This window comes from Anopheles arabiensis, chromosome X, assembly GCF_016920715.1.
Source record: "Anopheles arabiensis isolate DONGOLA chromosome X, AaraD3, whole genome shotgun sequence".
NCBI classification, from domain to species: domain Eukaryota; kingdom Metazoa; phylum Arthropoda; class Insecta; order Diptera; family Culicidae; genus Anopheles; species Anopheles arabiensis.
In genome coordinates, this window is record NC_053519.1 from 16,385,953 (window position 1) to 16,404,631 (window position 18,679).

At 45.1% G+C, this 18,679-nt stretch overlaps 3 protein-coding genes across 11 annotated transcripts; 1 reads left to right on the forward strand and 2 right to left on the reverse strand.

Annotated features, from left to right (window-relative positions):
* Positions 1 to 375: 375 nt before the first annotated feature.
* Positions 376 to 1,536, forward strand: LOC120906864 (sodium- and chloride-dependent GABA transporter 1-like; the record flags this gene model as incomplete). Its single annotated transcript, XM_040318988.1, has 2 exons — positions 376 to 609; positions 696 to 1,536. Coding segments are annotated over 2 exons (324 nt in total), but the record flags the coding sequence as incomplete, so codon positions are not given.
* Positions 1,524 to 8,401, reverse strand: LOC120906863. Its single transcript, XM_040318987.1, has 7 exons — positions 8,290 to 8,401; positions 6,039 to 6,133; positions 5,780 to 5,965; positions 3,882 to 3,936; positions 3,725 to 3,783; positions 3,534 to 3,629; positions 1,524 to 3,443 (listed from the first exon to the last, which is right to left on the reverse strand). Exons 1-7 carry the CDS (start codon positions 8,332 to 8,334, stop codon positions 3,251 to 3,253), a joined length of 729 nt encoding a protein of 242 aa, XP_040174921.1. The 5' UTR covers positions 8,335 to 8,401; the 3' UTR covers positions 1,524 to 3,250.
* On the reverse strand, positions 6,347 to 17,777 carry LOC120906861 (dual specificity protein phosphatase CDC14C). 9 transcript variants are annotated; one of them, XM_040318979.1, is made up of 10 exons: positions 17,681 to 17,777; positions 15,476 to 15,516; positions 14,625 to 14,850; positions 13,738 to 14,532; positions 11,894 to 12,375; positions 11,574 to 11,794; positions 11,304 to 11,435; positions 11,136 to 11,219; positions 10,282 to 10,569; positions 6,347 to 8,794 (listed from the first exon to the last, which is right to left on the reverse strand). In XM_040318979.1, exons 3-10 carry the CDS (start codon positions 14,743 to 14,745, stop codon positions 8,662 to 8,664), a joined length of 2,256 nt encoding a protein of 751 aa, XP_040174913.1. In that variant the 5' UTR covers positions 14,746 to 14,850; positions 15,476 to 15,516; positions 17,681 to 17,777; the 3' UTR covers positions 6,347 to 8,661. The 9 variants fall into 9 exon arrangements, with proteins under 9 accessions (XP_040174913.1, XP_040174911.1, XP_040174914.1 ...); XM_040318982.1 differs by lacking the exon at positions 10,282 to 10,569 and adding exons at positions 10,722 to 10,835; positions 10,933 to 10,955 and having other exon boundaries at positions 8,685 to 8,794; positions 11,574 to 12,375; XM_040318984.1 differs by lacking the exon at positions 6,347 to 8,794 and adding exons at positions 10,722 to 10,835; positions 10,933 to 10,955 and having other exon boundaries at positions 10,469 to 10,569; positions 11,574 to 12,375.
* Between the last annotated feature and the right edge of the window lie 902 nt (positions 17,778 to 18,679).

The window sequence follows — 18,679 nt, forward strand, 5'->3', positions numbered from 1 at the left end:
TACTAATGTCAACGCAAAGCCATTTCCATGCTCTGCTGTTAATGATTGATGTGACTAATAAAACCCTCCATGTAGTGTTAGCGGATCTAACACCTGTTTGTAGAATTAATAACACTACCACCATCTAACCATCAGATAAGCGACGAACCCGATTGGATTTAAATAATGTTTTCGGCAAGTTTTCTTCTTTGCAGAACCCGAGGACGCACAGGAAGAATTTGGTGATTGAAATCATCCCCCCCAGTTGGAAGTCTTTCATCTCCAGCAGTTCCTTTCTGTGTCTGTGTGTGTGATTGCGTCTGTGTGTCTGTTTGTGTGCTCGTGTTTCTTTGAAGATGGTTTCCCCGGGGGGAGGGGGGGGGCATGTAAACTGCGAAAGCAAACTTTTTTGTTTTACCAGAGTTCACCGTAATCACTTGTTCCTTTTTTCCATCTCGACAGGGCGTATTCATCTTCAACATCGTGCAGTGGACACCGATCAAGTACCTCGGCTACTCGTACCCGCTGTGGGCCCACGCGTTCGGCTGGTTCACCGCCCTGTCGTCCATGCTGTGCATCCCGGGCTACATGATCTGGCTGTGGAGAAACACCCCCGGCGATCGCGCTAACGTGAGTGTCCACGCCGGAGTACACGCGCGGTCTGCAACGCGAGGAAAAAGCTCTCATTTATTTGTTTTTGTGTTTTCCGCAAACAGAAAATTCGACTGATCGTTCGAATCGAGGACAGCGTGAGCCAGCTGCGGGAGAGAATGCAGGCCGACGCCGAGAAGGGCATGGAGCTGTAAAGATGGAATCCCCCCCCTCCTCCCCTGCTTCCCACACCCCAACGCAGTCCATCGCTGGACAAACGGGACTACACTACTGCTAAAGCCGACGAACAAATACTAATTATAATAATCATGCAGCACTCTCACTATCACAGCACCCCAAAACAGTATGGTCACATTAAGATCCCTTTACTAAAGTAAACCCATTAGTAGTAACGTTAAGTTGCGCATTGCGCGTTATTCCCTAGTGCTTCTGAGACCCTGTGCGTTGGAGTTGGACTCAACTACCACTACCGACTAGCAAGATTCGAGACAGTAACACTAACTAGTATCAAGTAAAACCAGAGAGAGACAGAGAGAGAGAGAGAGAGAGAGAGAAAAGAATTGACAAACCTGTCACGCTCGCTCTCTCTGTCTTTTGTGCACTAAGGTTAGGGTTAGTGAAGGTCGTTAATATATTGTAGTACAGTTGACTCCGCACGCTTACGAACGCTTACCACTACCAACGACGGGCGTGGCTGAAGACCATTGAACAGTATAATCTCATCCACCATTGAGACAATAGACATTCCAGTGTAGGAAATTCCGAACTAAATTAATCCATACAACGCATAAACCTATCTCGATGATTTAATAGTAGCCTCTGTTATACAGCAGTATCAGCTGTTATATCTTACCCAATTACTAAGCGCCACAACCACAACAAAAACACAACGACAACAAAAAATAAATAATAAATAGCAGCAAACGACACACTAAGTTTACGAAACAACATACTGTTGGTTTATTTTGTTCCTTCTGTACTTGCTATGTTACACAACTTCCTAGTCCGCGTTTTCCGGCGGATTATTTGCAGGCTTAGTCCTGTAAGTCCTGACCCTTCGTACACTAAACCTTTTAACGTGCGATTTTAACCGGATGGCACGACAAATTCACACTCCTTTATTGCACTAGCTCTCTGTCCCGTTATTGCACTTCGTTCAAGTATGTATAAGGTAAGCCGTTACTCATGGGCAAACACAAGGAAAGAGGGAGGATGGGAAATGAAACACATTTTTTTTTGTTTTTGGTTATAACAGCAACATTGCCTTTTACCCGTTTTGCATACCTACTTCGCAACGAACGAAGCAACCAATGGAGAGAGTTCAACAAAGCTCAATGGGCAAAGAGACGGGCAGTAATCCTAACATGAAGGGAGAGACGGGTGTGCTGGTTAAAGCTTCCGTTCCATACTCTGGTGCCATGCTGGTTTTCTTCACTTGATAATGGTGTGCCTACGACCTCCTCTTCCTATATGTTGACGACCACTGCTGCACCATCGGAGCTCGGGCGGTCTTTATAAATGTATCTCTGTATGTACTTAAAACCTATAGGTACTCTCAGCTGTCTTATCAATCATTTGGAATATCTTACGATGTGGCGCACTCATTCTTTCTATCTCTCTCTCACACACACACACACATACACACACACTCTTCTCGGACATGTCAGCTCAAGCGCGCGCTAACTCTTATTATACAAACGCTACCTCTTACAGCGATCGCACAGTCGCTTCTAATATATTACAGCAAAGCGTGTTCACTCTGTCTTCAAGGCCAATAAATGCGTTTCGGTAGTGCTGCGGCACGACCGTATCCTTCCATCTCTGGTTTGGTTTTATCTTACAACAGGGAAATGTACGGAACGCCAGAGCTCGGAGGCAATTTGCCCCCAGAGCGTCACGGTTGCGACTACGCAACAACTACCAAGCTAACACACCTGGTTAGGTTGTTCGATTAGTTGGGCGATCTGCTGCCTTAAGGACTGTGATGATATCCTAAATCATGTCCAAGTACTAATCCAAGCTTCTTTTTGTTTTTGGTTTCTTCTATATCACACACGAAGGAAATTCCTTAACGGACTAGCTGCAGTCGGGGCCGCTAAATGTTGAGCTCTTAGGCCGGTGGATGCCCATAGTGCTCCCATAGGGTTGCGATTTTATCGAACGTGCTGTAATAAAAAGTTTTATGGCATTTGGAATCGCAACGATTTGAAATCCCCAAAACAAAAACAAAATCTTGATAGCACATCCGATAAAATGCAAACAGTGATGTTTTTCCCCCGGTTCTAACGTACCTATTGTTTCACTGTAACTCGACAATGTGTTGACTCTAGTATGCTTTTGAGTAAAACATTGAGACTTACACTGTAAATGATCAACGAGGCAACGACATTTGGCGGCAACCAACGACTACAAATAGCCATGCTTTCCCCCCGGCCCACCACATATGCCACACGTCCGGCGGCTTTTTACTAGAGCAGCTCATTTTATTCGCAAGTGTTAACACGTACACACACCACCACCCCTCCGCTGGCTGAAATGAAACGCATGAAATTGTTACGCAGCGACCCCCAGCGATCAATCACTCAGTCACTAATGTCTAAATGTAGAGAGTAGGCATGCTTATTCCTGCCCTACTGTGTTCACGCGGTCACCGACAGCCTCACAGTTGCATGTGCGCCATCCCTTCCATCACTGAATCGGCTGTTGCCGGTACGCTCACGTCGCCCAGCTTGAGCGACAGCACCATTTCGCAGTCCGAATGAAGCTTCTTAATCAGCTGGGCACGCGTATCGTGCGTCGGTTCCGATGCCCCTTGCGATTGGGCCTGCTTCAATAAAGACAGCGGAAACAGCCTGGTTTAGAGAGAGAGAGAGTGAACAAACAAGCATATCAAAGCGACATATCACGCGTGGTGTGGCGTGGGATAGGACCACCAAACTTACGTGGCTAGGCTGCCCAGATCAATAGCCAAGCTTGCCGACAGGGACATGTCTGGGAGCAACACCGTCTTTAGGGACGCGAGAATGGTTTGCTTCTTGCTGTTAGTGGTGGCAGAAAAGAAGTGTGTTAATATAGCTTGATAAAGGATAAATGAATGCTTGAGAGGCTGCTGCTCCCTGTAGTATCTACTCACCATTCCCCGATGAACGACTGACATGCGTGCTTAAAAGTTTTATCGGACACCGTATGCAACTGTAGCATTAAAAAAAAACAAGATTGTTATATGAAATTTAAAAAATCACCAGGTTACCGCCGGGTTGCTGTGCTGGGCACGCGACACTAATCCTTACCCCATATTCCAAAATATCGGCCACCCGTTTCTGGGCTAAGTTGGTCTGGTCAAAGCTACGCATCACAAAAAACGGAAAGGAAATATTAATGTTTTGTTAATGTTAATTGCTGATGATTGAAGAGCGTGTTTTTTGTGCCACAGCCACTTCGTCTGCCGTCTGTGCAGTTGTTTGCGTTCGTGTTTGAAGCGCGCAAAGCTCGAGGTAAATGGAGCGAGAAAAGTTGCTATCAAAGTTCCTAATGTTTTCGTTCACGTTAAAGGACTCATTATTCCTCAAATTTGTAACAAAACGTTACAAAGCAAATGTAAAACGAAAGATATCTAGCACAAAATCGGAAGAAAATAGTAGAGAACCGCTTCAAAAATGGGACTTTACTGTTAAGCATATGGAATTTCATACGCTGGGCTACTGCGGTATACGTTTTTTTTTCTCTCCATAGCATTGATCTCCAAACTACGGTTCGAGAGCCTATAATGCGCCCAGCGACGAACTTGTAAAGATTAAAATTAATTAACTATTATTTTTATTATTTAAATCATAATTCTAATGTTTGGCTTTCAAAGACGAAAATCTAGCTTAAGAAATTTAATTATGATGCAATCTGAACATAACTATTGATGAAATTCTATCCGAGAACCGCAAACAATAAAAAACTAAAAACAATAAAAACCTTTTTAAAAAATCAATTCTACAACCTAACTTTACAATTATAAGAAACAAAAGTATAAGATAATCAAGTTATAGATTCGACTATTTGGCACAACATGATAAAAAGGGCCGAGTTACCGCACAACTCACCACAGGGCAGATTTATCTGACCAGTATAGTCTGACGCACCTGTGGTAGAAAGGTTTAAGTTACCTAAACTACCTAACAGAGGCGAAAGAGGCCCAAGAGGACCAAAACTTCTTTAAATATTAAAGCAACAATATTAGCCAAAAATAACATTTAAATGGCCCTCTCAAACTCACTACAAACTGAAGCAAACATTCTGCAAAAAGTGAATAATTTCAATTATTTTACAATCAAAACATCGCAAAAACTTATGAAAGTGTAACGATACATTGGTTCATATAACGGACAGTGTTTCGGGCTCATGTTACGGACAAAATTCTAATTTTCACTCGAATTGCGGATAGCCTCAAAATTCCCTCAATAATCTTCAAATTCACACCCCAATACACACATAAAACAGTTTTTTTTTAGTTTTTAACTTCTTTTCTTTTTTTTCTGAGTGTCTGTATCCCGTTGGACTGACAGGACGACCGAGTTTAGGTGCTGGTTTGGTCCGTTGTACTCGTAGATGCATAGAACCGAAGTACTGCTACGCAAATTGACAATCTTCTCCGTAAGGCATTGGTCACCATCGATCTTCAAAAAACTTTGTTTTATTGTTATCACTGTCTAAAACAATATTTTTACGCAACTAATTACAATTTTCATCGACTGTTCAGAAATCAAACCTATGAATTCTGAACAGAATGAAATAAGTGTTTTTTTAATGAAAATCAGAGCATAACATGATACAGGGTTTCCCACGATTTATTGGTCCCATATCATGTTGCCGAGTTCCCACGATTTATTGGGCGTTTCCCAGATTTTTTTGTGATATCACTACCTACTAGGATATCCTAGGATTTCAGGGCCTACTAGGCTCAAACACCTCAAACAAACAAAAATCAGCTTGGCCAGGAGCTAGCTAAGAAGAAATTCAATAAAAACTAACTGAATGTCCAGAGCTTGAAGCTGTCCGTAATTTGAATCAAATCCCGTTTTGGCATAAACCTAAGAGCTCAATTGGATTTGGAAGTTTTTGCACAATTATGCACTACTGCTACATTGGCAAGAAGTTGTCTCCCTTTCTCTGAAGAATTGATGCCGACCGACACACTTACCCGATGAAAGTTTTAATGTCTCCCGTTAGCACTAACATCAGCTCGGCCCCCGGTGTCCGCTCATACACCTCCACCGGCACAAACATATGCTTTGTAATAGGGACAAAACCGTTGCAGGAAAAGCAGTTCGTAATCAACGTTTCAACATCAACATTGCACAGGCGAAGAAATGCTATCTGGCTGTTGCTGTGGAAAGCGGAATATAAATATTGGAAATTAGTGTGCGGTCTGAAGGGGACGGCTTGGAGCAGCCACTTACCCGAGCAAACACATCAAATTGAATTTTGCCTGGAACAATAATTCCTTGGGTGCCTCAAATGATACATTCAGCGTTCCTTCCATCGTTTCGAGTCGCTGTAAGTTGTGCCGCAGCATGTGTGTGAGAGAAAAAAGACATATTTACTGTAGAACATTTACAAACATGATACCACAATAGAAACCACTGCTAGCCCAACACACGTGACGCGTGTTGTGCGGTTTTGTGTTTTTTTTCTATTATCTCTGGGTGGTATTTTTCGTCCACGGTGGTACACACATACGCACAGCAAAATAAAAACAAATCATAAATAGCTGTTACTAATGCACATAAAATGGGGGACGTTAACCTTTTATTAATAAGGGATAGAGGGGCATATTAAACCAAATTAAAAAAAAAACAGACACACCTTAAACTTAAATTTAGTCTTGCCTTCTGTGGTAGTACATTTAAAGAGAGTAGCTTACTATTATAACGCAATGGAAAGGGGCGAGTTGGGGTGTGCGAGAACAGGGGCCGACATTCCCGCCTCCCAACCTCGGCCATCATTGCACCGCCCTAACCCCCTAAGTACACCGCTAGCCTAGATTAAAAATGTTAATGTTGCACATACATTTGCGTGTTGCTCCGTGCGCTCTCAGCAGTGAGGAAACGCACCCTCCTGCCCCCGTAAAACGCGTTGAACAAAAACAAACAAAGAACAGAAGAAAAAGGATAAACCATCTGTTGCCTCTGTGTAGGAGCCTGCATGTTTTTAAAGTGTTGTTGTTGTTGTTGTTTTTTTTTGCAGTTCAAACACTTGTGACGAACTTTCTGTGAAAGTGATACATTTGCGTCGTGATTTGAGATTTCACACATCATTAGTGTGGCGTAATGTCGGAAGAAGTTCTTCTTCTTCTTCTTCTTCTTCTTCTTGTTTAAGGCGGAAGAAGTTCAGAATGTGTGCCACAAGTGTCAGAAAGGGGAGCAAACAAACACCCCTGTAAGATGCGATTTTTGCGGTTCTTTCTTGCCGCACGTTTCCTCCTAGCTGTTTTGGGAGACAAACAAAACAAGTAGCAACAATATCACAGGATTGACTCTCTCTCTCTCTCTCTCTCTCTCTCTCTCTCTCTCTCTCTCTCTCTCTCTCTCTCTGTCTCTCTCTCTCTCTGTCTCTCTCTCTCTCTATCTCTCTATCTATCTCTCTCTTTTTTCTCTTTCTGCATATCTTTATCTCTATTTTTCTCCGTATCCCTCTATCTCGAATAAATGCTATGGCCTCCTGAATTCTGCTGTTTCTCTACTTGTTTCCTTACTTTGTTAGCTAAATTGTTTGTCAATGTCCTGGTGCTTTATAAGGTGAGTCTCTTTATAAGGTTTTGTTACACTCTATCTAGCTCTTTCTCTCTTTTTCATTCTGCTAAGTGGCTTAACTTATCTTGGCTTTTATTTTCCTTTAGAGTGATGTTAGCTGCTGTTAATTAGCATGTGTTCATGTCTCTCCCCCGTTGCTTTCATTTTAATACTGTTAATTTTTCTGCGAGTTGGGGGGAGGGGGGGGGAGAATTTGTTTTGCTATCATTTTTGTATTTGCGGCTTATACTGTTGTGGGCCGTGGTATTTGCAGTGAAAGCTGTTCTGTTTGTCCTGTATGTCCATCTTCAGGCTCTGGTTGCTGCTGCGTTGTATCTTGCTCACGATTGCACAGAACCCTACAGTTAACCGCGAACGGATATACTTTACCAAATGCACTGTTTTAAATGCATTTAACGACTATATCAGTAGTAAGGCGATGAATTTTCACCATACATTGCGTTCCTGTTCCTAAATGCTTATGTTTTGATTTTGTTACTACTGTTGGGCCTTCAATTTCAATCGTTGATTTTTTTAAATATCTTTGCTAATACTGTTTGGCTAGACGTTTAGCACAATAAAATGCTTCTCAGTTCTTCGTGGACTACTTGAGGTGTGTATGATTTCAAAAGAAGCTTATAGTTTATAAAACAATAACAAAGAGCAAGAGATTAAAATATGACACATAATGGTCACAAAACATCAAACAAATACAGCAACCAGTAACATCAAACATGAAACTAAGAAATGCAAAATTCAACCACTTTATAAAACTACTGTAAAAACGGAAAAACATTGTTACAAACAAGTACAAACGCGTATATTAAGAAGAAAAAATAAATAAATATTTTAACTCAGCAACTAGAACTGAAGATTTTGTGCCCGCTTTCACAAAGGCAAACTGGAAAACCATACATACAAATCCCGTGGACGATCTTGCTGTCCTGTTTGACCACACCGCCATACACCGGGCGGTTTGGCGCCGTCAATCGTTTGATCGCGCCGTATGGAACGGCGGGATGTTTTAGGATGTTGTTGATGTTGTTGCCGCTCGAATCGCTTCCCGCGGGACAAATGCGAATACTATTCGAACAATGCTATATTAGTGATGGTTGTGCATCCGCTTGCTGCGCCGCGCAACGAGGGGGTCTGTGAAAATCTGTCTGCTGCTGCTGGGTTTGGTGGTGGTGGTGTTGGTGATGGATGATACACCGCACGCCGTCCTCGTAGTTTGTCTCGTCGTCCGTCGTGGGTGGTTGCTGGGAGTGGGGCTTCCGCTAGAGTGGACCATTTAATGGCTCATCCGCGACCGCTTGCCGGTATCACTGCCTGCCCTGCCGGCGATGATGGTGGTCGCTGCGTTTGCGGTGCGTGTTTTACTGCCGTCGCTGGCAGGTGGATGGGCAGTGCCACTGCACGAACCCCTAGAAGCGAAAGAAAGGGGCCGGTAAACACATACACACGGATTATTGGCCGGATGGTAAAGGGTGCGAGAGTCCGCAGAAAAGAAAAAAAAACGGGAAGCCAACACGTGCAATTGTTTCTGTGTTACGTTAGTTAACCACGCAGTTAGTGCTGTTAAGGCGCAGTAGTGCGCTGGAGCTATGAAGTTATGGTTTATCTACACGACACTATTGTCAACTACGTCCCTTCATGGGTTAACAGAAGCATGGTTGATGGTTAATGATGAAATGATACACCCCACGGCAAAACATTCTTTCGGACGACACATATTTACAAAACACTTTACAACACGACACACTCACACTTTGATACTCCAACACAACACATTCACCTGGCTTCTCTTCTCACCCGATCATCATAGACGCAAAAGAGTCCACGAGTTCGTTTGCCACATTTGCGTTTGAATCGCTGGCACGTTATGCTTCGTAACGCCAACGCTACGTAACGCATCATGCGAAACTGCGAAAAGTTAAACAAACTTGTCCACTCTTTAATTACAGTTTCGCTTTCTCTCTCTCTCTCTCTCTCTCTCTCTCTCTCTCTCTCTCTCTCTCCCTCTCTCTCTCTCTCGCTCTCTCTCTCTCTGGGGATTGAACCCATGATGGGCATGTTGTTAAGTCGTACGAGTTGACGACTGTACTATGAGACACATCACAGTGACATAGTCAGGACAAATTCCGAAACAAGCTATACTGTGATGATCAGAGGTGAGACTCAACTAGTTGGTGTGACCATCACATGCTTGATGACATTTTGTGCAAGCAACTCCTGGTCCTGGTCCTGGTCGCGACATTTTCTGTCGGTGATCATCACGATGATCATGGGAGATATGCGGTGCGTGCGAGTGGTTCTAAGAAACATAACCATGTTTTCTCGCTCTGTTAGACCCGACAGATAATCAAAACAGAGATAGCGAAAAAGCATGCTCATTTTGTTGCTTGAGCCTACACCCCAAGTACATTCCAAGTGACCAAGTGAGTGATCAAGAGTTGGGTGCTAAACAAAATGTCACCAAGCATGTGATTGGTGGCTCAACTGTTTGAGTCTTACCTCCCATCATCTCAGTTGTATACGTGAGCTGGCTTGAGCTTCGTTTCATTCATGAGTGTTGGTGACTTAAATAGTGGAATTCAGCAGCACTGTTCACAGTCAGAAAAAGTCATGATTATGCACTCGGAATCTCGTGATGCTAATGACATTTTGCAGCACTGATACCAACAATATATTCAAAAAAAAAAAAAGAAAAAGATGTGTAAACCGTGAATAGATCCAATTGAACTCCAACCCACTCATCGCTCACTCATTACCCTTGGGTTTCTCGCACATCTCTAACCTCTGGGAGATCGGAAAGCCGTGTGATGGAGGGTGCCGATAAAGCATGCGAAAAATGCAAGCGCACAACAAAACGGGAATGGGAGTGTGTGTGGTAAGGCACAGCAATACGTACGGTGGCCGGACTGCTTTGGACGGGCGGTGGTGCGGCGGTGCCCGACTGTCCGTCCCTTGCCGTGCGGTTGCCGCCGCGGCGCTACCTTCAACGTTCCCGTTGAGGCTGTGGGAGGCAATGGCACTGCTGGCACTACCGGTTCCACCGGTTCTGGCTCGGTTGCTGTCCGGCCGACCCGCTGCATTCCCTTCCGCCTGCCGCACTAGCGGCGATTGGTGGTGATGGTGATGGTGGTGGTGCTGCTGCTGCTGCTGTTGCTGCTGCTGCGCCACTTTAATGCTTCCACTCCTTACGCGCAAAAATGGAGCGTTTTAGGGAAGTACAAGGGATGGTTGTTAGTATGAGAGAGAGAGAGAGAGATAGAGAGAGAAAGAGAAAGAAAGCGCACGCCATTTACAGCAAGCAAAGGTAAAAGGGAAGATGCGATGAAGAATGCTCACAATTTTACACCAAGCCTAAATCACTAAAGAGTCGCACAAACAACCAAAAGCCAACCCGGTACATGACCACCCCCGAGAACACTAGCAAGTCGTACGGTGCAAAAAGGAAGCGTGCTAAAAAGGGGGAAAGAGAAACCAAATAAAAATGTGTTAAGCAAATGAAGAACACGTTAAATGTGAAATTAAAAATGTAAATGAAAAGGATACGAACGAAAACACAGCACGAGGACGGTGCTAAAAAATAAAATAAAAATAAAACAAACAAACAAAAAGCGTTGAATGTTAGTTGGCGTTAAAGCGCCTTACTATAAGGCGTGATGCGTTAGGGGGTGGTGGTTGGGCGCGCCTACAACGATTTTGCGTACGAAGAAGAGGAGTGATGGGAGAAGCAGCGCGGGTTACACCGCCTCATACCTTTGCTGCAGGAAGCCAGCGGCCGTTGGCACGCGGCGCCGTCGCGCCGCTTTGATCGAGTTCAGCTGGTCACCTTGCGACGCGCTGCGCGAAACGGAGGAAACAAAAAGTTTCGATTAGAGCGTGTTAGGGGAGGGGGGGGGGGAGGAAAGAGAGAGAGCCACTTACTCTTGCGATGCCGTGCGCTGATGGTGAGCCGCCTGTGTACCGGTGAGCGATGTCACCACGATCACTTCCGTCTGCCGACCGTGCACCGTTTGCCGGCCGGTGTTTGTTAACTTGGTGCGTCCACCGTGTGCCCTGATGCGGGAGAGGTGAGGTGAAAAAAAATGATATTAGTAAAACCGGTGTGAGCAAAAAACAATCCTAAGCTCGTTAAAAAAAAACTGTTTCTTATCAATTTTGATGCGTGACGTAACTCACGGACGAGCCACTTACTTTTGCGAGCCAGCACGGTGCTGCAGGTGGGGCGGGGCGGCACTGACGGCTAGCGGGGGTACGATCGCGTCCGTCGTCCGGTGACCGTGCGCGACCGCCGTCGCCTGCCGGCCGGTCGCCGCGTGCAGCGCGCCGGTGCGACTCCCCCCGTGCGCCCGGTTCGCCAACAGGTACGCGGAGGACAGCAGCTTGGTGGCGGTCACCTTCTTCGCCCGGGCAGTCTTGAAGTGAAGGGTATTATTGTTGTACTGGTTAGCAGCTGCCGCTTCCATGCGTTCGATCTGCCGCTCGCTCTCATCGCTGAGCCGCATCGTGTCTACCTGCTGTGATATGCCCCGCACGTGCTCGTGCAGCAACACCGCCTCCACCTCCTGCTCCTCCTCCTCTTCCTCTTCATCTTCATCCTCCTCCTCATCCTCCTGCACTTCCCCTACTCGTCCACTTCCTTCTTCCTCTTCCTCTTCCTCCTCTTCCTCCTCCTCGTCATCATCTTCCACCTGCGCAGCAGTAGCGTTGGTGGTGCTGCTGTTAGTGATGGTGGTGCTGTTTGTCCCACTCCAGCCCTGCTGCAGGCTGTAGATGCCGTACGTGTGCCGCTCCGGCGTGTGGTGCGGGTAGTACTGGCGGAACTGGTTGCCCGCGTTCAGCAGCTCCGTCTGCTTCGTCTTCAGCCACAGCTGCTGCTGGCCGATTACCGAGCCAGGGCGGCACACGCGCAACCAGGCGATCGCTTCCGCCGCGGTAAACCGGTAGTGCTTGATCAGGTACGCACCGATCAGGGTGCCGGTACGGCCCAGTCCAGCTGTAAACAGAAAAAAACGGGTCCATTAGAGATGGAGCACAAGAGCACACGCATATCACAATACAGTTGGTGAGAACTAGAGATGTGCCCCAAGAACCAGAACCGTACGATACATTCAGTTCATTCGAAAGAACGAACGACAATGGTTCATCGGTTCTCTATAAATCGTAATGCACAGAGTTGTTTACTAAAAGAATGTCCTACCCGTCGAAATAACGATCGTCCTGCTCTACCAAATAATGTTCAAGATGTAATAAAGTAATTATATTCTTCTTGAGAAATTAAACCATTTTTCACCAACTGCAATGAACGGATGAATCGCGATTCACGTTCAGCTCATGTGAAGGAAAGAACTAGTACGTTTACGTTCATGAAAATGAACCGAATTGGCCAAACAGAGTGAGGACGATAAGGAGCAACCTACAGTAGCGTACCTTCCGGGTAGCTCTTTCAGCGGGTGTTCCTCAGGGGAGCATTTTGAGACCTCTCCTCTATCTACTGTACTCGGTTATGTTCTTAACTCTTCCAAATGGTACCGATTTAGTGGTGGGAGTTCGGAATCGGACCTAAACGAATTCGATTCCGTGTTCAGAATCAATTCCGGAGCCGACTTTGATGCTGGAATCGCTTCCGAATCGACTTTGAACTGGGAATCGCAATTTGCTCCAAAAACGGAATGGATCGGTAACAAGTAAATTGGAATACTTTGCAGCTATCAATACGTAGCATCATTGAACCCAAAGGCTTATTTGTATGGAGGTGCCGGAACCGACTCTGATTTCGAAGCCGATTCCAATTCCAGAGCAGATTTCAATTTCGCAACCAGGTCCGGAACCAGTTCCGGGACCGATATCGGAACCAGTTCCGGAACAATTTCCGATACCGACGCCGATTCTGGTTCCCAAAACTGATTCCGAACCTACTATCCAGATTCGATTCCAGAAAACTTTGGAGCTAGACGGAACCGAATCAGACGAGAGCTTCATTTTCCCCATCACTACACCGATTTGTTCCTGCTTGCAGACGACACTGCGGCGACAACAAAGCACAGAGCATCCCCGAACATCATTCTGGATTACGCTGCCCGATGGAGGATCCGCATGAACAACAACAAGACGCAGGCTATGATGATCCCACATCACCTCAAACGAGAGCTCATTCAGCCATCATCAAGCCATCATCTGGTTGCAGGTGGTAAAACGATTCCGTCGCTTCAAAAGGTGACCTTGGACGCACAATCGCCAACAAACCCCTCATCCATCGATACAGCAAGGAGCTTGCTGCAAAGCACCTCATTTTGTTCGACAAGCTTTATCTAAGGTTAAGTTAAGCTTTTTCTATTGTTGCCTGGCCAAAAGTTACCTTTGCAGTGGACGGCCACGGCACCGCCGGTTGACTCGCAGATCTTCAGGAACTGCTGCAGTATGTCGTCGTCCGGATTGCTGCCGTCCGGGAAGATCAGATCGTGATGCTGGAAGCCCGCCTCGGTGAACGCCTTCGCGTCGTACTTGCGCATGTTGAGGCGCACCACTGTCGTGACGTGGTTGCGCCGGAAGTACTCCAGGTAGGCGTCCGGCCCGAGCACGGCCACCCCGTTCGCGACGTGCGTCTGGCAGTGCGGGCCGCAGAACGCGAGAAACTTGCCCGGCACGATCCAGTTCAGGTCGCCGTTGTCCACCCGCTCGTAGTGCTCGTACGCGGCGTGATCGAAGTCCTGGAAGTTGAAGAAGTTGCGTTGGTGCGCTTTCAGCACCCCGCCGAAGCAATCCTTGAGCGACAGGTAGCGCAGCTCGGTCTGGGACGCGTCGCAGTACTTGGTGCCGCCCGCGTGCTTCAGCACGGGCGCGAGCGCCTTCATCGCGCTCTGCACCGTCGCGTGCAGGTAGATGATGCTGTAGCACCCGATCAGGAACGCGGCGTTCAGTATCTTCTTCGGGTCCTTCGCCGTGTAGTGGATGAGGTTTTTGTTCGCCAGCTCGTCCTTGCGCAGCTCCTGGTTGAGCCGCTCGCAGTACCGGTACAGCATCGCGAGATTCAGCGGCCCAAAGTCGCGGTAAAAGTTTTCGTACACCAGCTGCTCGTCCGCGGTGAAGTAGAACGATTTTTCCGTCTGCCGCAGGCAGCCGTCCCGCGCCATTATCGCCAGATAGAGGCGACCTAAGAAAAAACAGGAACAGAAGCGCACAGGGAAGGTTTAGCGGAAATGGTACAGATCTGGGAGAGGGGGGGGGGGGAGGGGTGCTACTTACAGTTGAGGATGGGTGCTACCGCCTCCATTGCACCGTTTGGCTCTAGCTCACTGTCTGCTGCAAGGTCGTCCTCGCTCGAGCTAAACATCTCCGGAACCGGATTGCGATTGTGCCTTGCCATTACCGTCAAACATTGAGCGGCATTGGAGGAGGTCGGTTGCTTGGAGTGGTGAGGAGATGGGGCTTATGGCTGATGGTTGATGACCACAAACGTCCAATGGCGGGACTGTGGGCGATTGACAGGAGGGTATGAGTGTTGCTAAACGATGGCGGCGCGGGCTCCCTATGGCCCAAAAACACTTTTTTAAATACTACAAATGACACTAAAACTCCCGTAGTGATCCCAGATTTTCACACATCCCAATTCCCCAATTCGTGGATGAATAATTGAATGCATTATAAGGAAAATCCCGGTTTTCAACTACCCATCTCCCAACCTTTGCTTTCAATTTTATTTAATTTCCCTTTCCCATTACTTCCCCTTCCGTTTGACAGAGCGGCAACGTGTTGGCGTAGTTACTTACACACCGTTTTGCACGTTGCATGTTTGTTTGTTTTGTGACGAAAAAATAATAACCCAAAATACGTACGAACAGACAACCCGTTAAAAAAACGTTGTAAGATTGCAACATTCATTTTAGAAATGTTGCTATTGACAGAGAGATGGCGGTAGCGTGCGTTCGTGCATTGTTCGTGCAATGCCGTGTTAAAAACGCGTCTGTATTGTTTGTAGCACACGAAACGACAGATCGTAGGAAAAAATACTCAAAAATTGAAAACTAAATATACATAGGAAATAAAAATGTTGCATTATGCAACTTATCAAATAAAATGTTGCAAATCGAACATACTTAGGATGATAACTGTGTGAACAGAGCAGTATTGACGGCAACTGAAAGGAAAACAGAGAGAAGAGAAGAACATGGTAATTACGATTTTTTTTAATTTTTTCATACCAATAGTGTTGTGTGCGTGTGTGTGTGTGTGTTTATTTTTTTTTAATTTACATTATCATTATTGTACGTCAGGTTTCGAGTTTCTATATCGTTTAAGTCTTTCTATTCAAGAGTGTATGGGGCTGCGATCGAGAGTGATTTTTTCTTTTTATTTTTAAAAAGTAACGATTTACGACCTTCAACTATTATGCAAAAGCACAGTTTTCCCAGCGCAATGAACGAATGGACAAATTCGTGCCATTTCAAATGATCCGATCGTAACAGAAAAACACTTCAGCCGAATAAGTATTGACTTGAGATAAGTATCAGAAAACATTAGCAGAGAAATAGTAAACATTCTTCTACATATCTTCTTATATTCTTTTTAATTGTTCTTTTTAAAGTAGCAATCAGTCTAACTCAAGATATCGCAAGAAACGTAAAACTCTTGACCATTTCACATCAAATATGATCTAATATTATTTTGCAAACCTAAACAAATACAAAACACAATTATAAAACTTAAAGCTAACGGTTTTGCATAAATCAATAATCGCTTCTTAAAACAATTCTCCGAGAGGAATCTATGCAACGTTTATAATTATTTGTTCCAAAAATAAAATTAAACTACCTTCCTTGTTGGTCTTACAGGGTTTTCGAGGATTATATAGACATGTTCAGCGAGTTTTAGATTCGTTCAGGCATATAATAGACTCTTTCAGCGAGATTTAGAATTGTTCGGAAGTAGGCGTAGACATGTTCAGCGATTCTGTAGAGCTGTCATTTGTTTTGTTTACACACTGTGCCGCAGGGTTCAATTTTTCATTCTTAAAAGTCCTAAAAGTAGCTAATAATCATTTCCCAAGCTGTTTAATACATAAATTAGTTGAAAAAAGCTTATTTTTTCGAAAACTGTTTGTTTACCTCCTGATGAGAATGATCCAAGCGCAGTCCAAGGGGTACGAAAGTGACAGCTCTACAGTATAACCGAACATGTCTACGCCTACTTCCGAACAATTCTATATCTCGCTGAAAGAATCTATTATATGCCTGAACGAATCTACAACTCGCTGAACATGTCTATATAATCCTCGAAAACCCTGTAATTTGCATCTTATACAAACATAATTTCCTCCCAACGATGCATTTTTATTAGTTAAACCTTTCTTTTCAATCGAAAGGGCAAGCTTCAAGTGAATCTGACTTCTTTGGAAACATTCACCCCTTTTTGTCGGCAAATCTGTTGGTATCTTTGGCTCGGGTCAATGAACGTGTTGCGGCAAGATGTGTGCAAACACGTTCACAGATGTTTTTATTTATTGAAAAAAAAAAACTGTGCACATGTATTAGACCTTATAGAACAGTTAACCTTTTAAGGGGGGGAAGGGTGTCCATTTTGGCTTTCGTTTTGGTTTGGCAAATGCGGCTACAAACATGGTTCGCGGACAACACATTATACACGAAACAAGTTCGATTCGTTTCCCATGCGAAGGAAAAACTGTTCCCGCGACACGAATTTGACATTCCGTGCCCCCCGAATTGGCAACAAACCGGTCTCGGAACGAGTTATCATAGAGACCCGAAGGGGTCTTAGTTCAACAAGTCTTTTATATGTACGGCAACAACACCAAAAAAAACCCGTGGGAGAAAGATGGACAGAAGTGGGGACGCAAAAAAAAGAAAGAAAAAAAAGGACGCCATGACACTAGGCACCCCCATTTCCCTTACTGCACCAATTTATGCGCTCTTTTTCGTTAATCGCGAACTACCCACACAAACACACACACACACCCACACATACGCACACGGAACCAAATTTCTTGACACGCGCGCCACTTTACGGTCCCATTTTTCGCTTTCTTCCCAACTCCAACTCCAAAATTACATTCCTGAAAACTCGCAACACCAACGGTGAGTGGGCGCTAGTTGGGGTAGCGTGGGAGGGAAGAGGAAGGGGGGGGGGGTAAGAACGCCTTCACGAAACACCTTTTTCGGTCCGAAATGACGATGCTATTACGCACTTGCGGCCCACGCTTTCGGGGTTAGCAAAGTTTTCACTAAACGGGTTACGGTGTGGGTGCGGGAGGAGTGGGGTTGGGAAAATTGTGTTACTTTACCTACTTTGGATTTTCTTGTTTTTTCCGCTACCAAACGGAGACAGCTTCGATTGACCGACTGACTGACTGAAAGAATTCACAGTTTGTGTTCCAGCTGCCACGCAAATGTCAAGTGCGCGGGTGCCCGGATAAGCGGATGGGGCGAAATAGGCAGTGCCTCTCAACTGGCCGGTTTGATTCCAGGTCTCTGCAAGCGTTGCGCGAACGTTTGTTGCCAAATTTGATTTGATACTGCGAAATAGGATTCTACCTTGAATATGATTCTAAGATATTTTTTTTTCACTATTAAACGATATTTGTTGCCATGGACAATGCATACGTTATATCAGTAAAATTTAAGCAAACTGGTTATTATCCTAGCAGAATACCGTTCGTGAAAAGTGAACCAAATTCAAGCTGCTGACAGCATTCCCAAGTGCCACAAATCCACTAAACGACCACTTCTAAACTTCTTCTAAACAGTTTAGCAGACGGCAAACGACTCATGCATTCTAAAAATAGCGAAAAAGCTGGTGGCGCTCTCTGTTGGTGGGATACCCCAACCAGTTGAGCTTCATCGCTTGAAGGAGAGCTTTCTCATTTCCTCTGTACTGTGGTATGGTTTCACATTGAAGTTATGCATCGCTAGAACTAGAACGGCGATACGTTTGTTTAAATACTAAACTCCAACGGAAACCCCCAGCACTGAAGAAAGTGAGATTTGAGTAATGGTCGTTGGTGTTGATACCCACGTATCTGACCACAGGACTATTCATATAGATTTTTGCTCGGAAAGTTAGAAGGCTATATAGGTCATGATAAGATGAAACACATTGCAAGAAAAGGATAGCAATATAATAATCAGTTTTAATACGCCATCTATTGATCAAACCAATGAAGCTGTGGAGCTTTCATTTTTTTCTATGGATATTCAATTTTCCAGTCGTTTAAGCTTAATCTGTGGCGCTTGGGTTGAGGTTTGCGCTAGATTTTGCTCAACATGTTAAAGTTTCAACTGCATGAA